Here is a 16,002-nt window from a genome sequence, read left to right on the forward strand (position 1 = left end):
ACATGATGTCACATTATCTGTTACATAAAAAATAATAACTAAGATATTATTATAATCCCTTATGCATGTTATAGCCTTCTTGGATTATTTCCTACCTCTTTACACACTTTATATAAAAACTCAAATGAATCTTTTCGAATTATTCTCCATTAGTAGGCACATGTAGCACGAGTGCCTCATTCAATTTTCAACAACAAAAGTGTTCTCTTTCTAAGCAAAAAGACAATATTACTCATTCCACTTATAAAGAGAGGAAAGAAACGAGAAGCATGCATGCGTTTTATATATGCTAGGGCCTATGAACCAAAGTGCAACAATAAACAGTTTGCAAGTTGCAACTTTGCATTATTATCTCACAAGTGTGTGGGAACTATGCATTAAACAAAGTTGTTAGACGGCCTAATTAGTGTAATTACGTACTCTAAGAGGATGAAAAAGCCTAAAAAATGTTATCAACAATAATACATGTACATCTCTAATTTTCTTACAATTTATTTAACATTTTATTTTATCTTTATTTCTATCTTCTTATCACATTAACAACATATCACATTACTCTCTTTATCTCTTTCTCTCCCTCAAGATGCCAAAGGACTTTGGAGGTCCACCAATTTTTTTCTCTACTCACTCCATTAATTAAAGATAAGCATATTTAAAGCATTGTTGGACAGTAAATATTTATGGTAAATTTAGAGTTTGGTGGGGTATCAGTATTCTGTAAGCAATATTTGTTTTACATTTGAATTTATTTTAAAATAAATTAATATAAAATTATAACATATATAACATTAGATGATTTGATGATGGTACATATCCAACCAAACTTCATATAGACATCATTGTGTTGAGTTCACCAATATTTATATCTCTCTCAAATAGAATTCAAATATTAGTTCATTAAGTTATGAAAGTTCAACCTCTTTCAATAGACTCAACCTATGATGAGGTCTTGCTTTTTATGTGTGACAATCGAGTATTCTCTGCACGTAACGGCTGAGATTAATCTCTTGATGGACCCAAATGTGTAGCAACTTTACTATGCATATTTCAAACAATTGAAATTGAAGATGCGATGCTCACTTCTTTTTAAGACCTTGATTTGTTTGTTAATTACACAAAGGGCAATTAAAAGGGTCAATCACCCATGATGAAGTTGACTTGTACTAATGGTCATTTTTGTCTTTTTCCGTGACTATAGGGCCAAAATAATCAAATATAGTATAGGGTGCCCACTGCCCTCCCTACACTTGTTAATTTTAAAATAGATACTTGTAGACTCTAATTAATTTAATTAGGAGTTCATTAAGAAGCTAAATAAAGTCAAAACTTAGATGCGTCCAAGTGTGTCCAAAGATAAGAAAACGTCTTTAGGTTTAGGACGATTGCATTGACTTTGGTGCCTTAAAAGTAGCATACTTTTATTTATATTTATATATATCTTAAGAGAAGACAAAGCAATAGATTTTTCTTGTTCACAATGGGTAGAGAAGAAGAATCCAAAAAGATGGAAATTGATCTCTCTTTGAAGATAGATAGTGATGATGAGCAAGAAGAAGAAGTAGATCGTGAGCTTGTTAAAGAGGATGATGAGAAGGAAGAAGTACATGAAGCTACAGCTGGTGAAATAGAAGATGATGATGCTTCAGTTATACAACTATCTTTGCAAGATGACACGAAAATAAAACAGGTATATATATAATTTTTCATTAGTTCCAAAAGCATAATTACCAATATTGATATTGTTGCTTATCTATTCTAAAAAAATGAGTATTCCTTTAATGACAAATTTTCACATCTCTACTTCTCGCCATTTTTTTCTCTAATAGTATCTATATTTTGATAGAGTACCCCCTTAATTACACTCTTCATCCATAATTAATATTTATTTCTTTGTTTGTTCAAAGAAAACATTGTTTGTATTATTTTCTTGAACAATCTTCTTGATCATATTTTCTATAGTGTATGTATATATGCATGTAATGTATAACTCTTGAAAAATAGGCATCTAGATAGTTTTAATTGTCTGTGAAAAATGATATATATGTATACTATACAGTTAAGTGCTTTAGAAATGGAGATGGAAAGTATGAAAGAAGAAAACAAAGCCTTGAGGAAAGTGGTGGAACAAACAATGAAAGACTACTATGATCTGCAAACCAAATTTTCAGTCATCCAAGAAAATAATAATAATAAAAGAAAGGTAAATTAAATCTGAATGTTAATTAATTTTCTTTATATATATAGTCTTCATTGACTATCTATATATCATCCCTATTTTGTTTAATATAATAAATAATAATAATAATTGATAGAGATCTCACTTAGCAGGATCGTCAACTTTCTCTCTCACTACAAGACAATAATGCAGCCACAAGTGGTGAAGGACCATCAAGATCATTTCATGAGATCTTTAGTCAAAAAATTCAAAGAACTTCATCTCCATTACCACCAAACAATATTAGTGAAGATGATAGTATAAGTGAGAGTGATTTGGGTTTGTCATTGAGGATGCAGACAATAAGCACGTGTCAGAGAGATACTGAAGGCAAAAAAGAACAGTTGGGAAGTTTTGAATCAGTGCAGAATAAAATGCAAAGGGTACATGAGGTGCCTAGTGTTACTACTACTCATGCTGCTTATTCCCCTCCTAATAGAAAGGCTAGGGTTTCTGTTAGAGCAAGATGTGAAACTGCCACAGTGAGTTCAAAGTTCTTTATTGAGATTTTTTTACTATATGATTTGATTAAGATTTTTTAATTTAAGATGAAACTAATTATTCTCATTTTTTTTTTTTTAAAGATGAATGATGGGTGCCAATGGAGAAAATATGGACAAAAAATAGCAAAAGGAAATCCATGTCCACGTGCCTACTATCGCTGTACTGTTGCTCCAGGCTGTCCAGTTAGAAAACAAGTATGTATTTATTCATTCTCAACTATTATTAATTTTATTTGAATCTTCTACGGCGGCGGCACCATGTATTGGTTGCAAAGTCGTTGGATCAGGATGCAAGATCTTGCATCCTGACCTAACACATATGCAGTCGTTACGCAAAAGATCTTATTTTCTTTATTAATTAACAGGATCTTAAGAATTAATATATTTTCGAATTTTTGTTAATATATAGGTGCAAAGATGTATAGATGACATGTCTATACTAATTACAACATATGAAGGAACACATAACCATCCACTACCTGTTGGTGCAACTGCAATGGCTTCAACAGCTTCAGCAGCAGCTTCATTTATGTTACTAGATTCAAGCAATCCTAATATTTCAGATTATGGTTTCACAACCCAACAATCCTTTAATCCTTACACTAATAATAGTTTTCACCACCCATTAAACCAATCTCCAAATATTAGAAGCATCAACCCCAATGATCCATCCCAAGGAATTGTTTTTGACCTCACCAATAACAATAATAATGAACTCAACGAACAGCGACGATTTTCTACTGCAGGTAGCTCCAGCTCCAATATTTCAACTGATCAACCTCGTTTTTCTTGGATGCAAAACAAATACCAACAGCAGAGTAATACTAGCAATGCTAATATTACAATGAACAATTTTCATAACCCTAGAGTAATGGATATTCATGATAGGGTTTGGAAAGGATCAGAAGAAAATAATAACAACAATGTGTCTGCAATTGCATCAGATCCTAAGTTTAGGCTTGCTGTTGCAGCTGCAATTTCATCACTCATGAATAAAGAAAGCAACAACACCACTACTCATGGTAGCAACAATTGAGTCATTGATCATCAATCTCTTTTTGGGAATGGTAAGCCCACTATATGATTTTTTTTTTCGCTACAAAGAAGTTAATAATAGTAATAATAAGTTTGTTTTGAAGACAAACAAAGAAGAAAGTGAATGTTATTATGTAGCAATATATTACAATAGTGGTTATTGGTTAACTAAGTGAGTTAAGTATTAGATTTTCATATATAAACAATTATATTCCTATACATAAGGCGGCTACTAGCAAATTCTGTTTCACTTGTAATCTGGCTTTTCTTGTTTACTGTTGTGAAGAGAAGTTTGTGTCATTAGCTGAATTAGATACAAAGGATTTATAACATATTACTTATTTAAGTATATATTAGAAAGCCTTTCTTATCTGGTTTGTGTCATTCTTAGTTGTAGGGAACCATCATGTTAACCAATGAGGTTGTAACATGTCCAAAAAAAGTTGTGTAAAGAAACAATGTTAACAACAACGATAAGTAAAATAGGTATGAACTTAGACCTTTTTTTTTTTTTTTATTTTTATTTTTTACAATATCTTTATATTTGTTTTATTAACTTTGCACCAGCTTAAATTGAAATATCAAACTTTCAACGTAGACAATCTCCTGACTATAAACAAAAGTTAAGGACAATCACTTAGTGAAGTTGGCTTATACTTACCATAGTCGGTGTTTTTTCATGATCAACTATATGTTGCAGTATCAAGGGTTATATTAAGGAAGGGATTGAAGATTCTTTTAATAGATGAAAATGGTGATTGCATGACTACGACTTCCAACGTAGTATACAGAGAAGTTTTTTGAAATGTGTATTAATTAATGCACCGATACGATGAAAAAACGAATTTTTGTACACCAAAATATTTATATAATATTGGATCAATATTACGTGTTAAATATATATGCCACACGGGTGGACGATCTAGTGTACTCAAGTAGACTAAGTTGATAATCATGCAAGGAAGAAATATATCTTTTTTGTATATATAGAAAGGAAGAAATATATCTAGATCTCATTTTTCTAAGAGCAAAATCAATTTTTATTATATGAAAATGAGAGAAGTGTGATGAGTATTAAACCACCAACCGGAGAAAAGTACAAGAGATACTCGACTCTAGGGCCAACCCAAGCTATAGAGTTTTTGATGAAATGTTTTGGCCAAAAAAGTTTAATTTGGTTGTAAGTGTATAAGTGACAATTTAGTTGCACATATGTTACCTTAGTTGAGTGTACAAAGGTGAAAGCCTCAAACCCTCCTTGTCCAAACACTATCACAATTTTGGCTTTTAATAGCATAATTTTAATAGCGTTTCTGGATAAATGCTATTAAAAATGCAACTCATAAACCTGTTATAGCACTTTACAGAAAGAGCTAAGAAAAACATGTTAAAAGCTGGGTTAGATAGCGCTTTTCAAGAAACGCTATTGTTAAAGGGGGTATCGATAGCGTTTCTCACAAACACTATTGTTTGGGTTTTGTGAAAATAAAAAAGGGCCAATTTTTTTCATTTTAGTTCACAAAGCTTAATCCACAGTTCACAAACACAAAAGCTCCTCCATCACAAAAGCTCCCCCAGTAAGTTGTGCTATCAGTCCCAAAAAAAATCATAGAACTCAATCGCTCTTGCTTCATCACCAATCTGTATCGTTCTTTCATATTGTCCTTTCTCCTCCTTCATCAACCTCTCAATCATGCATCTTCTTCTCAATCGAGTGGATGTTTCTTCTCTCAATCGATTATTCTTATTCTCCGCAAAATAAAAATTTAAGCACAACTCTCCGCAAAATAAAAATTTCAAAAGGACAGTAGGTTCAACTTGTCACTCAACGGAAACTTGAAAAGGTAAATTAGTCCTCTTTCAACATTATTTGTAGTTCCTTTGTGTATTATAAAGAAAAGTTAAGCACAACTTACTGGTTTTTTTTATTTATCCTTAACTTTGATAAATCTAAACTGAGTTCATGTTTTTATTTTTTTTGTTGGTTTACTTGTGCTTGTAGAATATCTCGTGCTTCCGATTTTTTCTGTCGATTCTGCACTGAGCATTTGCGTTGACTATCCTCATCTCTCATGAATCAGGTTAGTTCACTCTGTCATTTTTATTAAGGTAGAGAGATAAAATCTTGGGCATATGGGTTCTGTGCTGGAAATCAAACGATATATAATTAAAATTTCCTTCCATATGACACAGGAAATCATTTGTTAGAGGTAGCTTTAACCACTAGACGTTGGATCACTTGTCATGAGTATCTTTGCAGTTGGGTGTTTTTTTTTCGTTTCGACTACTTTTGCTATATGTGCACTGGCCTTACAATTTTATTAGTTTTGTAAATTAGATGTCCATCTCTAGGATTGATAAATATATGAGATTTATTTTGTAACCAAGTTTTCGATGAACATATTACTAGTGTTTATTTTTTATCAATGGATGCAATGAGATGTTTGACTGATTTGCTAATTTGCTACAGTATTGAAATTTTGAATGCAGGATTTAATTTTTTTTATGATCAATTTGTATTGAGATTATCATGAATGTAATTTGCTATATTCATATTTCAGTATCTTATTGTAGCAGTTTTGGTTACAGATTTACAAAAAAAAAAAAAAAAACGCTACTTTTATTAGCGCTTTCAATAAAACGCTAAGAATCCCCTGTATGAGTAACATAGCGCTTCTCAGAAAGTGTTAAGAAAAAGCTGTTAGAAAAGCTATTTTAATAGCACTAGAATAAGGCTATATTAGCGCTTTTCTAAAAGCGCTATTGACGTATTTCTCTTTAATAGCGTTTGGAAAACGCTATTATAGGATCCTGACCTATTATAGCGGGGGCTTTCTTAGCGCTTGGGAAGCGCTATTAAGAGCCAAATTGAGTGCTATTAAAGGGGGCATTTTGTAGTAGTGAAACCGTTGGCCTTAGCAAAACTTAATTTAGATTCTTAATTTTATTTTCAGAAAACCTCGTGTAATTTTTATTTATTTTAAAAGGTCTCACCATAGAAGTTATTTTAGGCCTCTAAATATGTTGGATCGATCTTGTTCGAGCCACACAAAAAAATAAGAAAACGTCATGTAATTTTTATTTATTTTAAAAGGTCTCACAATAGAAGTTATTTTAGGCCTCTAAACATGTTGGATTGACCTTGCTTGAGCCACACAAAACAATAAGATAAAAGAACCTAGCGAATTAAACAATCTAGAGAGTTTGACAACCTCATAAAGATTACAAAGGCCACCCTTTTTAGCAAGAAAACATTTGCAAGAGACAAGTATAATAGCTTCAACAATCTCCTCTACCACTGGCTCTTTTGAAGAAAAAATAACACCATTTCTGGCCTCTAAAATTTTACAGACGATTGTGTGAAAAATAAGAATAAGACCTTTCCGTGATACTTCTTGTTCCAAGGAGATATTGTGAAACATTCAAGAAAGGTAAGAAGATTACTGACAAAGTTGTCATCATTCCAATCCATTTGAAAATTTGGTACCAAACCGATCTTGTGAAACTACATTTGGAAAATAAGTGAAAAATTGTTACTTTTCAATCACCGCCGCCATTTTGCAAGTAGTGTCAAATTGAAGATTTTCAAGTCTTTACAATCGCCACCCTTCTGCTTTAGGTTTGCAAATATCCTTCCACTTATAAACCATAACATTTTTCTTGTTGTAGTTTATCCATCCCAAAAAAACCACCTTTGCATTTAATCAATGTCTTCCACACCTTTTCTTTACATTTTCAAATAAGAAAGATAGAGTATAGGAATGGAAGTAAAAACCAAATTAATGAGAACCACTCATCATTCAAGATTAACAAACTTTTTCATCCAACTACTAAGTCTTTTTTTTTAAAACTCCGGCACCAATTTCCACATTGAGAACCTCGTCGAATTGGAACCCACCTTAAACTTAAAAACCTTGTCGTTGTATCGATGAAACAAGGGTCAACATTCACACTAAACAACTTACTCTTGAAAAAGTTCGCCTTTAGGTCGAAAATCAATTAAAACCATCTTAAGATTGAATTCATCCACCACAAGTTTTCAACACACGCCTCTCTGATAAATAATGTATCATGCGCATCTTGGAGGTTTGAAATCACCACATCCGAGTTTCCCACCTTGAAACCTTTAAATATCCTTGAGATCACTTTTTTCATAAGAGACCCCAGCCACTACGTCTCCAAACGAAATAGAATAGTGTCAATGAATACCCTTGTTTGAGACCTTTTTATATGTCCACTTGATCTATAGGAGCCCATTCATAAAGAACTTATAGATTACCCTAAAACACACAACTTTCATCTAATTTCGCCATTTTTTACAAAATCCAAACTTCGTCAATGTGTAATCTAGGAAGCTCCATTTAACCGAGTCGTACACCTTTTCTAAATCAACCATGAAAATTAAGCATTCCTTCTTTGATCTCTTTGCCAAATCCACAACTTCATATAGAACCAACCCTCCATCCATTAGATATCTCCCTTTAATAAAAGCACATTGTTATGATGAAATTAAAGAATCCATCATCAGTGTTAATCGACTCACTAAAATCTTGACAACAAACTTATAGAGACTCCTAAGAAGGGAAATAGCATAAAATTTCTTCAGAGATTGTAGATCAAGGACCTTTGAGATAGCTGTGATAAAATAAAAGAAAATATTTTTCAATAGGCGAGCATATATTATGGTGAAATTGGTTGAACTTTACTTTCACTCCCAAAATGACTTAAGGAAAGCAAAATTATAACCATATTGTTCCAGCGTCTTGTTCCCATTAACTAAAGTAACCAATTCTTCCATTTCTTCCTCCAAAAAGTTCTCTGTGAGTTCAAGATTTTGAGTCTCGTTCACCATAGGAAACTCCAACCTATCTAGGTTAGATCGGTGTAAACTCCATCATATAAAAATAGAGTTTGAAGAGGAATTTAAAACATGAATTGAGTTTGTCAAATGATTTATTTGTATGCATTGAGTTTGTCTGTAAATCATTGGATGTATGTGAAATAACTTTACACCAACAATGAAATTACACATATAGAACTTATAGTCTTTTGTGAAATTGCATCAGAGACGTCCAAAGATTCAGAGCTTTAAAAAACAAATGAGGAATCTAAGGTTTGAACTTCGGCCCCTATATAGATCGCAATGTCTTTACTAATTGAGTATGCTCATAGGTACTGGGTCGTACTCTAAGATTAGAAGACATAATTATTTGGTCTTATGTATCTCTCTATATGGTTAATTTGATTTTTTTCAAAAATCCTTTTTTTTTTGGTGTATTTTTAAAAAATCATTTAATATTACTTGAGTTACCAGCCTTCTTAGAATGACTTTTTTTTACAGTCTTCATAGAATGACTTAAATTTAGTTTAAAATAATATTATGTTATTTTTGTTAGATAATAAAGTATCGGACCTTTATATTAGTAAGTTAGAGTCCATTAAATTTTATTATATATTCTCTTATAACCTTTTGTAATGTTAATCAATTGATATTTTAATGAAACTCTAGCTGTCGTTCTTGTTATCTCTCTTTCTTTATTTTGTATCTATATGTTAACAACTTTTTCAAAATTTCCTTATACTAATAAGACGTTTTTATATAATGTCGAGTAATTTTATCGTTCAAAAGTTATACATGATTTTATTTATAACCTGAACATCTTCACTTTATTTTTTATTCTCATGGGTTCTGTAGAGCCTATATAAATGATCATATTTGAGGCCGTAAAAAAAGGTATTTCTTTGTCGAAAAAAAGTATTTCTTATTGGTCAGGTTTATAAAATGTTATGTAAATAAATTACGAACTACTTTGTTACTTTTTATTTTAGCTAGTAAAAGTAATAAGTCAAACTTTATCAAATCAAATGAATCATAAAACGTCAAATTCATAAACAAAAAGGGGGTGCAAATATATAAGATACACAATTTCAATATTTTACCTCATTCAGATTATATTATTTGAATTAAGTTTTTAACAATAATATTATATGTTATATTGTGTTCTACTTTGTCATATTATATTATGTTTAGAAAAGATGGACACAAGTTCAAGAGTTTTGTAAAATCATGTACATTTTTTTTTGTTCAAATTATATAAATCGAACAATATTTTACCCGTTCGATTTATATTATTTGCAACTTGTCAATATACTAATATCAAATTGGGTAAAAATTTGGAGATGGGGGTTTGACAAATTTCAGATTCAATAATCTAAACCAGTCAAATATTATATATTTATGTGGTCCACAATGCACTGACAGTTTATATGGTCTATAAATGTACTGAAACTTTTATAAATTAGTTTGTTTGGTTCATTTGCATTCTATAGTGCAGAATCATGAACACTTATCAAGTAGAAATCAACCTTAACCTAGTTGCAGTTTACTACAACATGGTGAAACCCAATATGTTCAAGGCCCGTGATGATGATATATTGTGTGACTTTAAGAATCAACTGGATGAAATTAATGTTCGTCTCAACCAAGAAGACACAAGAAGGATGGTCAATGTTAAGTAACATCGTTTGTGGATCAACTCAAATGGAAGCGTTTTGTTCACCCATATGAAACTTCGAAACGACGACGACGACGTAGGAACCATGTTTGAGTTCAAATCAAACATAAAATTTCATAATGGCAACATATCTAATCAAAATTGGAAACTGATATAAAAAAATTGAAGAATGTTCAAAACCAAAATATTATTGAAATTTTTTAATCTCTTAATATGAAAATTGCTCATATTGAATTTCATATTACTTTTTTAAAATTGAATCAAATCGGTATAATAAATTTTAAAGTAGTCTTAACAACATTCATTCACATGTATATTTCATCGTTCTCTTTGGAGCTTATTTTTCCAAATGATAAGACACACATAAATTTCATTCAATAAATAATTAATTTTATTTTGTACTGCTATTTACAATTCCAATCATGAATCATGTCCATTACCACAAATAGCAAGTAAATAAAAAATGAAAAAAGCAGCCATTAATCCAAATGGCAACAATTGAGACAAACCAACTGTAAAACAAACGCAGAGATAAAGTAATCCAATAATTTCTCCCCAGTTTCCTTCCTTCCATTATTTCAGTAGCAGCCATACAAGAACAGTGACAAAACAAGAAACATCCACGAAACAACAATGGAGTGGATGCGAAAAACCAAAACCAAGAAGAAACCACCGCCGCCACGGTTGCAACGATCCAACGCCAAAAAGAACATCAACTACCAACTCCCCACCACCACCACAGTCCCTTCTCCAACTCCACCTTCCGATCAAGAAACCAGTCTTCGTGTATTAGGCATCGACGGTGAATTCGACCGTATTTTTCAAAGCTTGGGTCTTTCTGGACCGGAAGATTTTTCTATTCCGACCCATGATTGGGAAGCTCGAAAGATTCGTTCTGTTAACCTTGATGATGCACCATCTGTTGTTATTTTGAGGGATTCTCCTTCTTCTTCGGGTGAAGTTGATGTTAGAGATGTTGTTGATCCGGTTAGGAATGGTGAAAGGAGTATGCTTTTTACTGATTCTGGTTCTTTTACTACTTCACATGATTGTGATAGTGATGGTGGTGGTGAGAGGAGTTTGTTTCATTATGGGATGTTTAAACCTGCTTTTTCTTCGTGGCAAAAGGGTTGTGTTCTTGGAAAGGGTTCTTTTGGAACTGTTTATGAATGCTTCACTGAGTGAGTATTATTTAATTTAACTAGTTGCTTGATGATTTAAGTTGTTGATTTTTGTTTGTATGTGATTTAAATTTGTTCTGATTGTATTGTAGTATTAAATTTATTTGCATTGAATGCTACTAGTTAGGTAATTAATGCACACAAATAAACATCCAAGTCACTCTAGTTTACCATGTGCAAAACTCAAGTGCTTAGAAAAAGTTGCCAATTTGGTGAATCTGAATAGGGATGGTTTTAGAGTTGTTTAGTTTGATCTGTAGAATCTGTGAAAATCGTGTGTGTGTGTGTGTGTGTGTGTGTGTGTGTAAGGCATCTGTGCTCTATAAGAGTGGATTTGGAGACTTTCTAAATAAAAAATAGAGTAATTGTCATGTGCAACGGTGCAAGAATATTGTATCGGATGTATAGTAATTAATCACTAAAACACATTTTTTGTTCATCTTAGCTATTATTATTACTTTGAAGTTTTGAATAACTTGATATCGATTGGTCTGCTTGTGGTTTATCCCATTATGTTGCTTAGAGCAGGAAATATTCTTCCAATGTGACCTTCGATAGTTGGCATAAGAGGGGATCATTTAGCATATATCATTAGGAAGTTGATTTATATTGGCCGTTGGTTGGCTTTGATTATTGACAGCCATGGTAGTGGAACACCTATAGATTATTTAGGAAGGAGACTAGGAGAGTAGATCAGATAGAGGGTAGTCAGATTGCTAGAGGCAGATGAAGACCTAGAAAAACTGTAAGCCATACTATTAAGAAAGGCCTAGGAATTAACGAGTTTGTGTCGTTTGGTCCATGTAGCCGACCCCTAATTAGTGGAGTAAGGCTCGGTTGTTGTTGTTGTTGTATAGTAGTGGGAATATTCTCTCTGTATCCATAGCTGATAGCTGGTAAAACACAACATCTCGTTGTTTTATATCAATCTTGTTTTAATGATCATTAAGTCATATCTTTTTAAGCTTTATAGTTTGCCTATTTTGACAGATGAAATATGCATTTTATTTTTTTGCAGTGATGGATTCTTTTTTGCGGTGAAGGAGGTGTCGTTGTTGGATGATGGTAGTAGCCAGGGAAAGCAGAGCATTTACCAACTTCAGCAGGTGGGAGGACTTAGTCTTCCAATTGAATTTTATGAATTTTTTCATTCCATCTTATTTCTTATATGCTAGTATTTTTATGTCTAATCTTTCTGAACTTCCTTTCAGGAAATATCTCTTTTGAGTCAGTTTCAACATGATAACATAGTTCGATATTATGGCTCAGACAAGGTATGTTCTTATCTAGTGTGCATTCCTCTTTTATTCTGCTAGAATATTATTGTATTTTTATGACTGGGGCATTTCAAATGAGCATTTTGCAAGTTCATTGGACTTTGATTTCCTTTTAATGATGGTTGACTTACTCTACAATGCCTAATTACATGTTTTTGCGCATTTGTAGATTGTGCTTATTGATGAGTACATAAGTCTTTGTTCAGTTATCCACTCTTTAAATTTAGAGTAAATTCCGATTTTAGTTCTCAAATCATAATTTTGACTTTGAAATAGCTCAGAAGTTATGGTTTTGAGATGTCGTGCAATGATCAAAATTCATTTTAGGGCCAATTTGATGTCACGTATCTTTTGTACACCAAATTGATATCCTAATGTTTTTTAGGACCAAATTAAGGATTTACCCAATATTTTAATCCATTTCTGTTCCCTAAACAGCAATTGCATTTCTATTGTTTTTACCTCCTTCTCTTAGCTATTTATATATTTATGTTTTGGATTTCTCAGAATGAAAGCACGCTGTTTATATTCCTTGAACTTGTGACAAAAGGGTCGTTGGCCAGTCTTTATCGAAGCTATCACCTAAATGATTCTCAAGTTTCTGCATATACAAGACAAATTTTAAATGGCTTGAAGTATCTTCATGAACGTGATGTGGTCCACAGGTAACATGAGTGAATTTGTTATCATGATGCAATTCAATAGCTGGGTCTACAACAATAGTGATTTCTTTTCTCAGAATTCCACAAGGAATCTAGCTGGTTTTTAATGTTATAGGGAAATATATTCTTGAATGTTTTCGATAATAAAGGAGGTTCTTCACAAGTGTGTCTGTGTGTGCATAAAACTAGAATCTCGTTCCTGGTAGAAAGTGGATGTCAGGGGATATCCTACAGGGTTATGATTAACTTTTAGAAACCCAGCCTCTAATTTATTTGGAACTTATTAAGCTTAGTGTTGTTTATGATTTTCAAAGTATATTTAGGTGTCGAGATTTTGGTCTTGCACTTCAATTTTAATTTATAACTACAACAACAGTAAATCTTTTTACCCAATAATTTGCTTCTAATAATCTTTTTGCAATGATTTTTTTTTTTTCGATATGAAAAATGCACAACATTGAATACCACTGCAAAAATATGAAATTTGGTTGCAGTGCTTGGTAATTGATTTCTAATTTATCTTTAATTCACATTGATTTACTGCACTCTAATCTTTTTAATCCAAATATTTAATTTTAAAGGGATATCAAGTGTGCTAATATACTGGTTGATGTAAACGGTTCGGTCAAGCTTGCAGATTTTGGGTTGGCAAAGGTAATCTTCTACAAAACTGAATTTCTCTTTTCCGTCGTCTTACCAATACACAGTCCTTATGCTGGCTGCTCGAAATCATATAATTAATAATTCTTTTACCTTCCCAGGCAACAAAATTTAATGATGTTAAATCAAGCAAAGGCTCTCCATACTGGATGGCTCCTGAGGTTTGCCTCTGCCCATGTATAATCTTTTTGAAATAATACCTTCAAGTAAGCTTTTAAATTTTAACTGATAGAACTTTGAATTTTTTGACATTAGGTTGTTAACTTAAGAAACCAAGGTTACGGGCTAGCAGCTGATATATGGAGCTTAGGGTGTACAGTTTTGGAGATGTTGACGAGGCAGCCACCTTACTTTGATTTAGAAGGAGTATGTAACGCTTATTGTAATCTTCTTAAGTTTGTTACTTTCCTAATACCGTTGCTGTTTTTGCTTTTCCACTCCTTCAAATCACCTTATGAATATTTAATATTCGGAATTTAGTTGAGTTGGCTGCTATGTCTAGAATCATTAAGTTAGATATACTTACTGTACTTGCTTTTCCAGTTGGATAATGGGTGATAATATGCACATATATATTTTTCTGTCACTACAGATGCAAGCAATATTTCGGATTGGCAGGGGTGAACCTCCACCGATTCCTGAATCTCTGTCTGCAGATGCCAAAGATTTCATTCTTAAATGTTTACAAGTTAACCCAAGTAAACGCCCAACTGCAGCTCAGCTATCGGATCACCCATTTCTAAGGAGAAGATTAAGCTCAGCTTCTCCACGTATTAATAACAATGTTCGGCCTTAAATGCTCCTGATCACTTCCTACATTGGCACTGAGAAGGTCAAATTTATCCTCTATTTCTCAAGTTATTCCATACACATCTTGGGGTTTAGACCAGTGGAATATCCATGAAAAGTAGTGTGGGTTTGCATAATATGCATTGGAATTGGACCTCACAACTCTCACCAGTTTGTTTATCCCTATCACATCCGGTATTGGCCCACCATGTTGATCCCATGCTGAAGATGATAAATTCACCAAAAGGCGAGACTGCATTGGCAAGAGTTCCACGAAGCTAAATTTTAACCTTCATGCCAAATGAGAAGAAGCAATGGCTCCTTATCTTACAGTATGGATCTTTTGAATTTGTCTCCTCTAATGTGAGTAGTTAGTAAAGTGAGAAAACTGATGGTCGATATTGTAATCGCCCATGATGTGACATGCATATATTATCAACCAGTGATTTGTTTATCAACAGTTGATATTACTCACTTTACTCTCTAAAGCGAGTTGCTCACTTTAGATGAGCATTGTCCGGATGTTCTTATGATTGGAAGGGGAATTGGAGAATTAAGGAGGAGATGGGCTCTTCAATTCCAAGCAAGTGATCATTCCTGTATAGGGCAGTCTGCAGAGATTGATAATTTGCAATGGGCGAGCAGCCGTGCCCAGTTGGTCATTTGGTGCAGAGTTGTCGAATATTTCGGTCATATTGCTTCTACGGTTGCTTTTAAAAGTTATGGTTCTAATTCTAAAGCAATGGTTGTTGCATTATCTTCCTATATGCTCACATGATTCTATCAGCGGCTCATATTCATTAAATTGCATGCAAATCCTACATTCACTGGTATTGCAAGGTGGTTGCTGGTACTTGGTCATGAAAGGTGCTGCTGCTACTGTACAAGTGTTGTGTTATCTATGCTATTAAAGCATCATGTTTTGCATGATTATTTTGGTGCAATTAAACTGTATATAATTAATGCACCTTTTTTTCCTAGGAAACTACAATAATTTTATCTAGTTTGTGAATTGATTCTTGTATCTTTAGAATAATTTTTTTTACTCAAATGTAAGTGAAATTGTACGTTTTGGCTTTATTGTTAAAAATGGGGAGCATGTTATATTTGTCTTTTGCAAGCTTATATGTAATGGATTGTTGAAGCTTAGTGACATGTGCTTGTA

General features: G+C 32.7%; 2 protein-coding genes across 7 annotated transcripts; both read left to right on the plus strand.

Moving 5' to 3' along the window:
- The first annotated feature begins 1,426 nt into the window (after positions 1 to 1,426).
- On the plus strand, positions 1,427 to 6,313 carry LOC25493332 (probable WRKY transcription factor 9). 6 transcript variants are annotated; one of them, XR_003011577.2, is made up of 7 exons: positions 1,427 to 1,687; positions 2,057 to 2,200; positions 2,329 to 2,697; positions 2,800 to 2,913; positions 3,128 to 3,785; positions 5,756 to 5,834; positions 5,947 to 6,313. XR_003011577.2 is itself a non-coding variant. In XM_039833951.1 (6 exons), the coding sequence occupies exons 1-5, from the start codon at positions 1,478 to 1,480 to the stop codon at positions 3,752 to 3,754; spliced, it is 1,464 nt and encodes a 487-aa protein (XP_039689885.1). In that variant the 5' UTR covers positions 1,427 to 1,477; the 3' UTR covers positions 3,755 to 3,785; positions 4,145 to 4,650. The 6 variants fall into 6 exon arrangements, 3 of the variants coding, with proteins under 3 accessions (XP_039689885.1, XP_039689886.1, XP_013457266.2); XR_003011574.2 differs by lacking the exons at positions 5,756 to 5,834; positions 5,947 to 6,313 and adding an exon at positions 4,321 to 4,650 and having other exon boundaries at positions 3,128 to 4,239; XR_003011575.2 differs by lacking the exons at positions 5,756 to 5,834; positions 5,947 to 6,313 and adding an exon at positions 4,454 to 4,650 and having other exon boundaries at positions 3,128 to 4,239.
- A 4,402-nt stretch (positions 6,314 to 10,715) lies between these two features.
- On the plus strand, positions 10,716 to 15,990 carry LOC25493333 (mitogen-activated protein kinase kinase kinase 1). Its single transcript, XM_024781124.2, has 8 exons — positions 10,716 to 11,449; positions 12,468 to 12,555; positions 12,661 to 12,723; positions 13,234 to 13,391; positions 13,970 to 14,042; positions 14,150 to 14,209; positions 14,304 to 14,414; positions 14,641 to 15,990. Exons 1-8 carry the CDS (start codon positions 10,902 to 10,904, stop codon positions 14,842 to 14,844), a joined length of 1,305 nt encoding a protein of 434 aa, XP_024636892.1. The 5' UTR covers positions 10,716 to 10,901; the 3' UTR covers positions 14,845 to 15,990.
- The last annotated feature ends 12 nt before the right edge of the window (positions 15,991 to 16,002 follow it).

This window comes from Medicago truncatula, chromosome 4, assembly GCF_003473485.1.
Source record: "Medicago truncatula cultivar Jemalong A17 chromosome 4, MtrunA17r5.0-ANR, whole genome shotgun sequence".
Lineage (NCBI taxonomy): Eukaryota > Viridiplantae > Streptophyta > Magnoliopsida > Fabales > Fabaceae > Medicago > Medicago truncatula.

What these genes read in the sequence shown, in the direction of transcription:
- LOC25493333 (XM_024781124.2), top strand. Translation starts at nt 10,902, where the DNA reads ATGGAGTGGATGCGAAAAACCAAAACCAAGAAGAAACCACCGCCGCCA. An exon ending in GAACGTGATGTGGTCCACAG is followed by an intron (nt 13,392 to 13,969) that starts GTAACATGAGTG and finishes TTAATTTTAAAG; the next exon opens with GGATATCAAGTGTGCTAATA. An exon ending in CTTACTTTGATTTAGAAGGA is followed by an intron (nt 14,415 to 14,640) that starts GTATGTAACGCT and finishes CTGTCACTACAG; the next exon opens with ATGCAAGCAATATTTCGGAT.
- LOC25493332 (XM_039833951.1), top strand. Translation starts at nt 1,478, where the DNA reads ATGGGTAGAGAAGAAGAATCCAAAAAGATGGAAATTGATCTCTCTTTG. An exon ending in ATAATAATAATAAAAGAAAG is followed by an intron (nt 2,201 to 2,328) that starts GTAAATTAAATC and finishes CTCACTTAGCAG; the next exon opens with GATCGTCAACTTTCTCTCTC. An exon ending in GCTGTCCAGTTAGAAAACAA is followed by an intron (nt 2,914 to 3,127) that starts GTATGTATTTAT and finishes GTTAATATATAG; the next exon opens with GTGCAAAGATGTATAGATGA.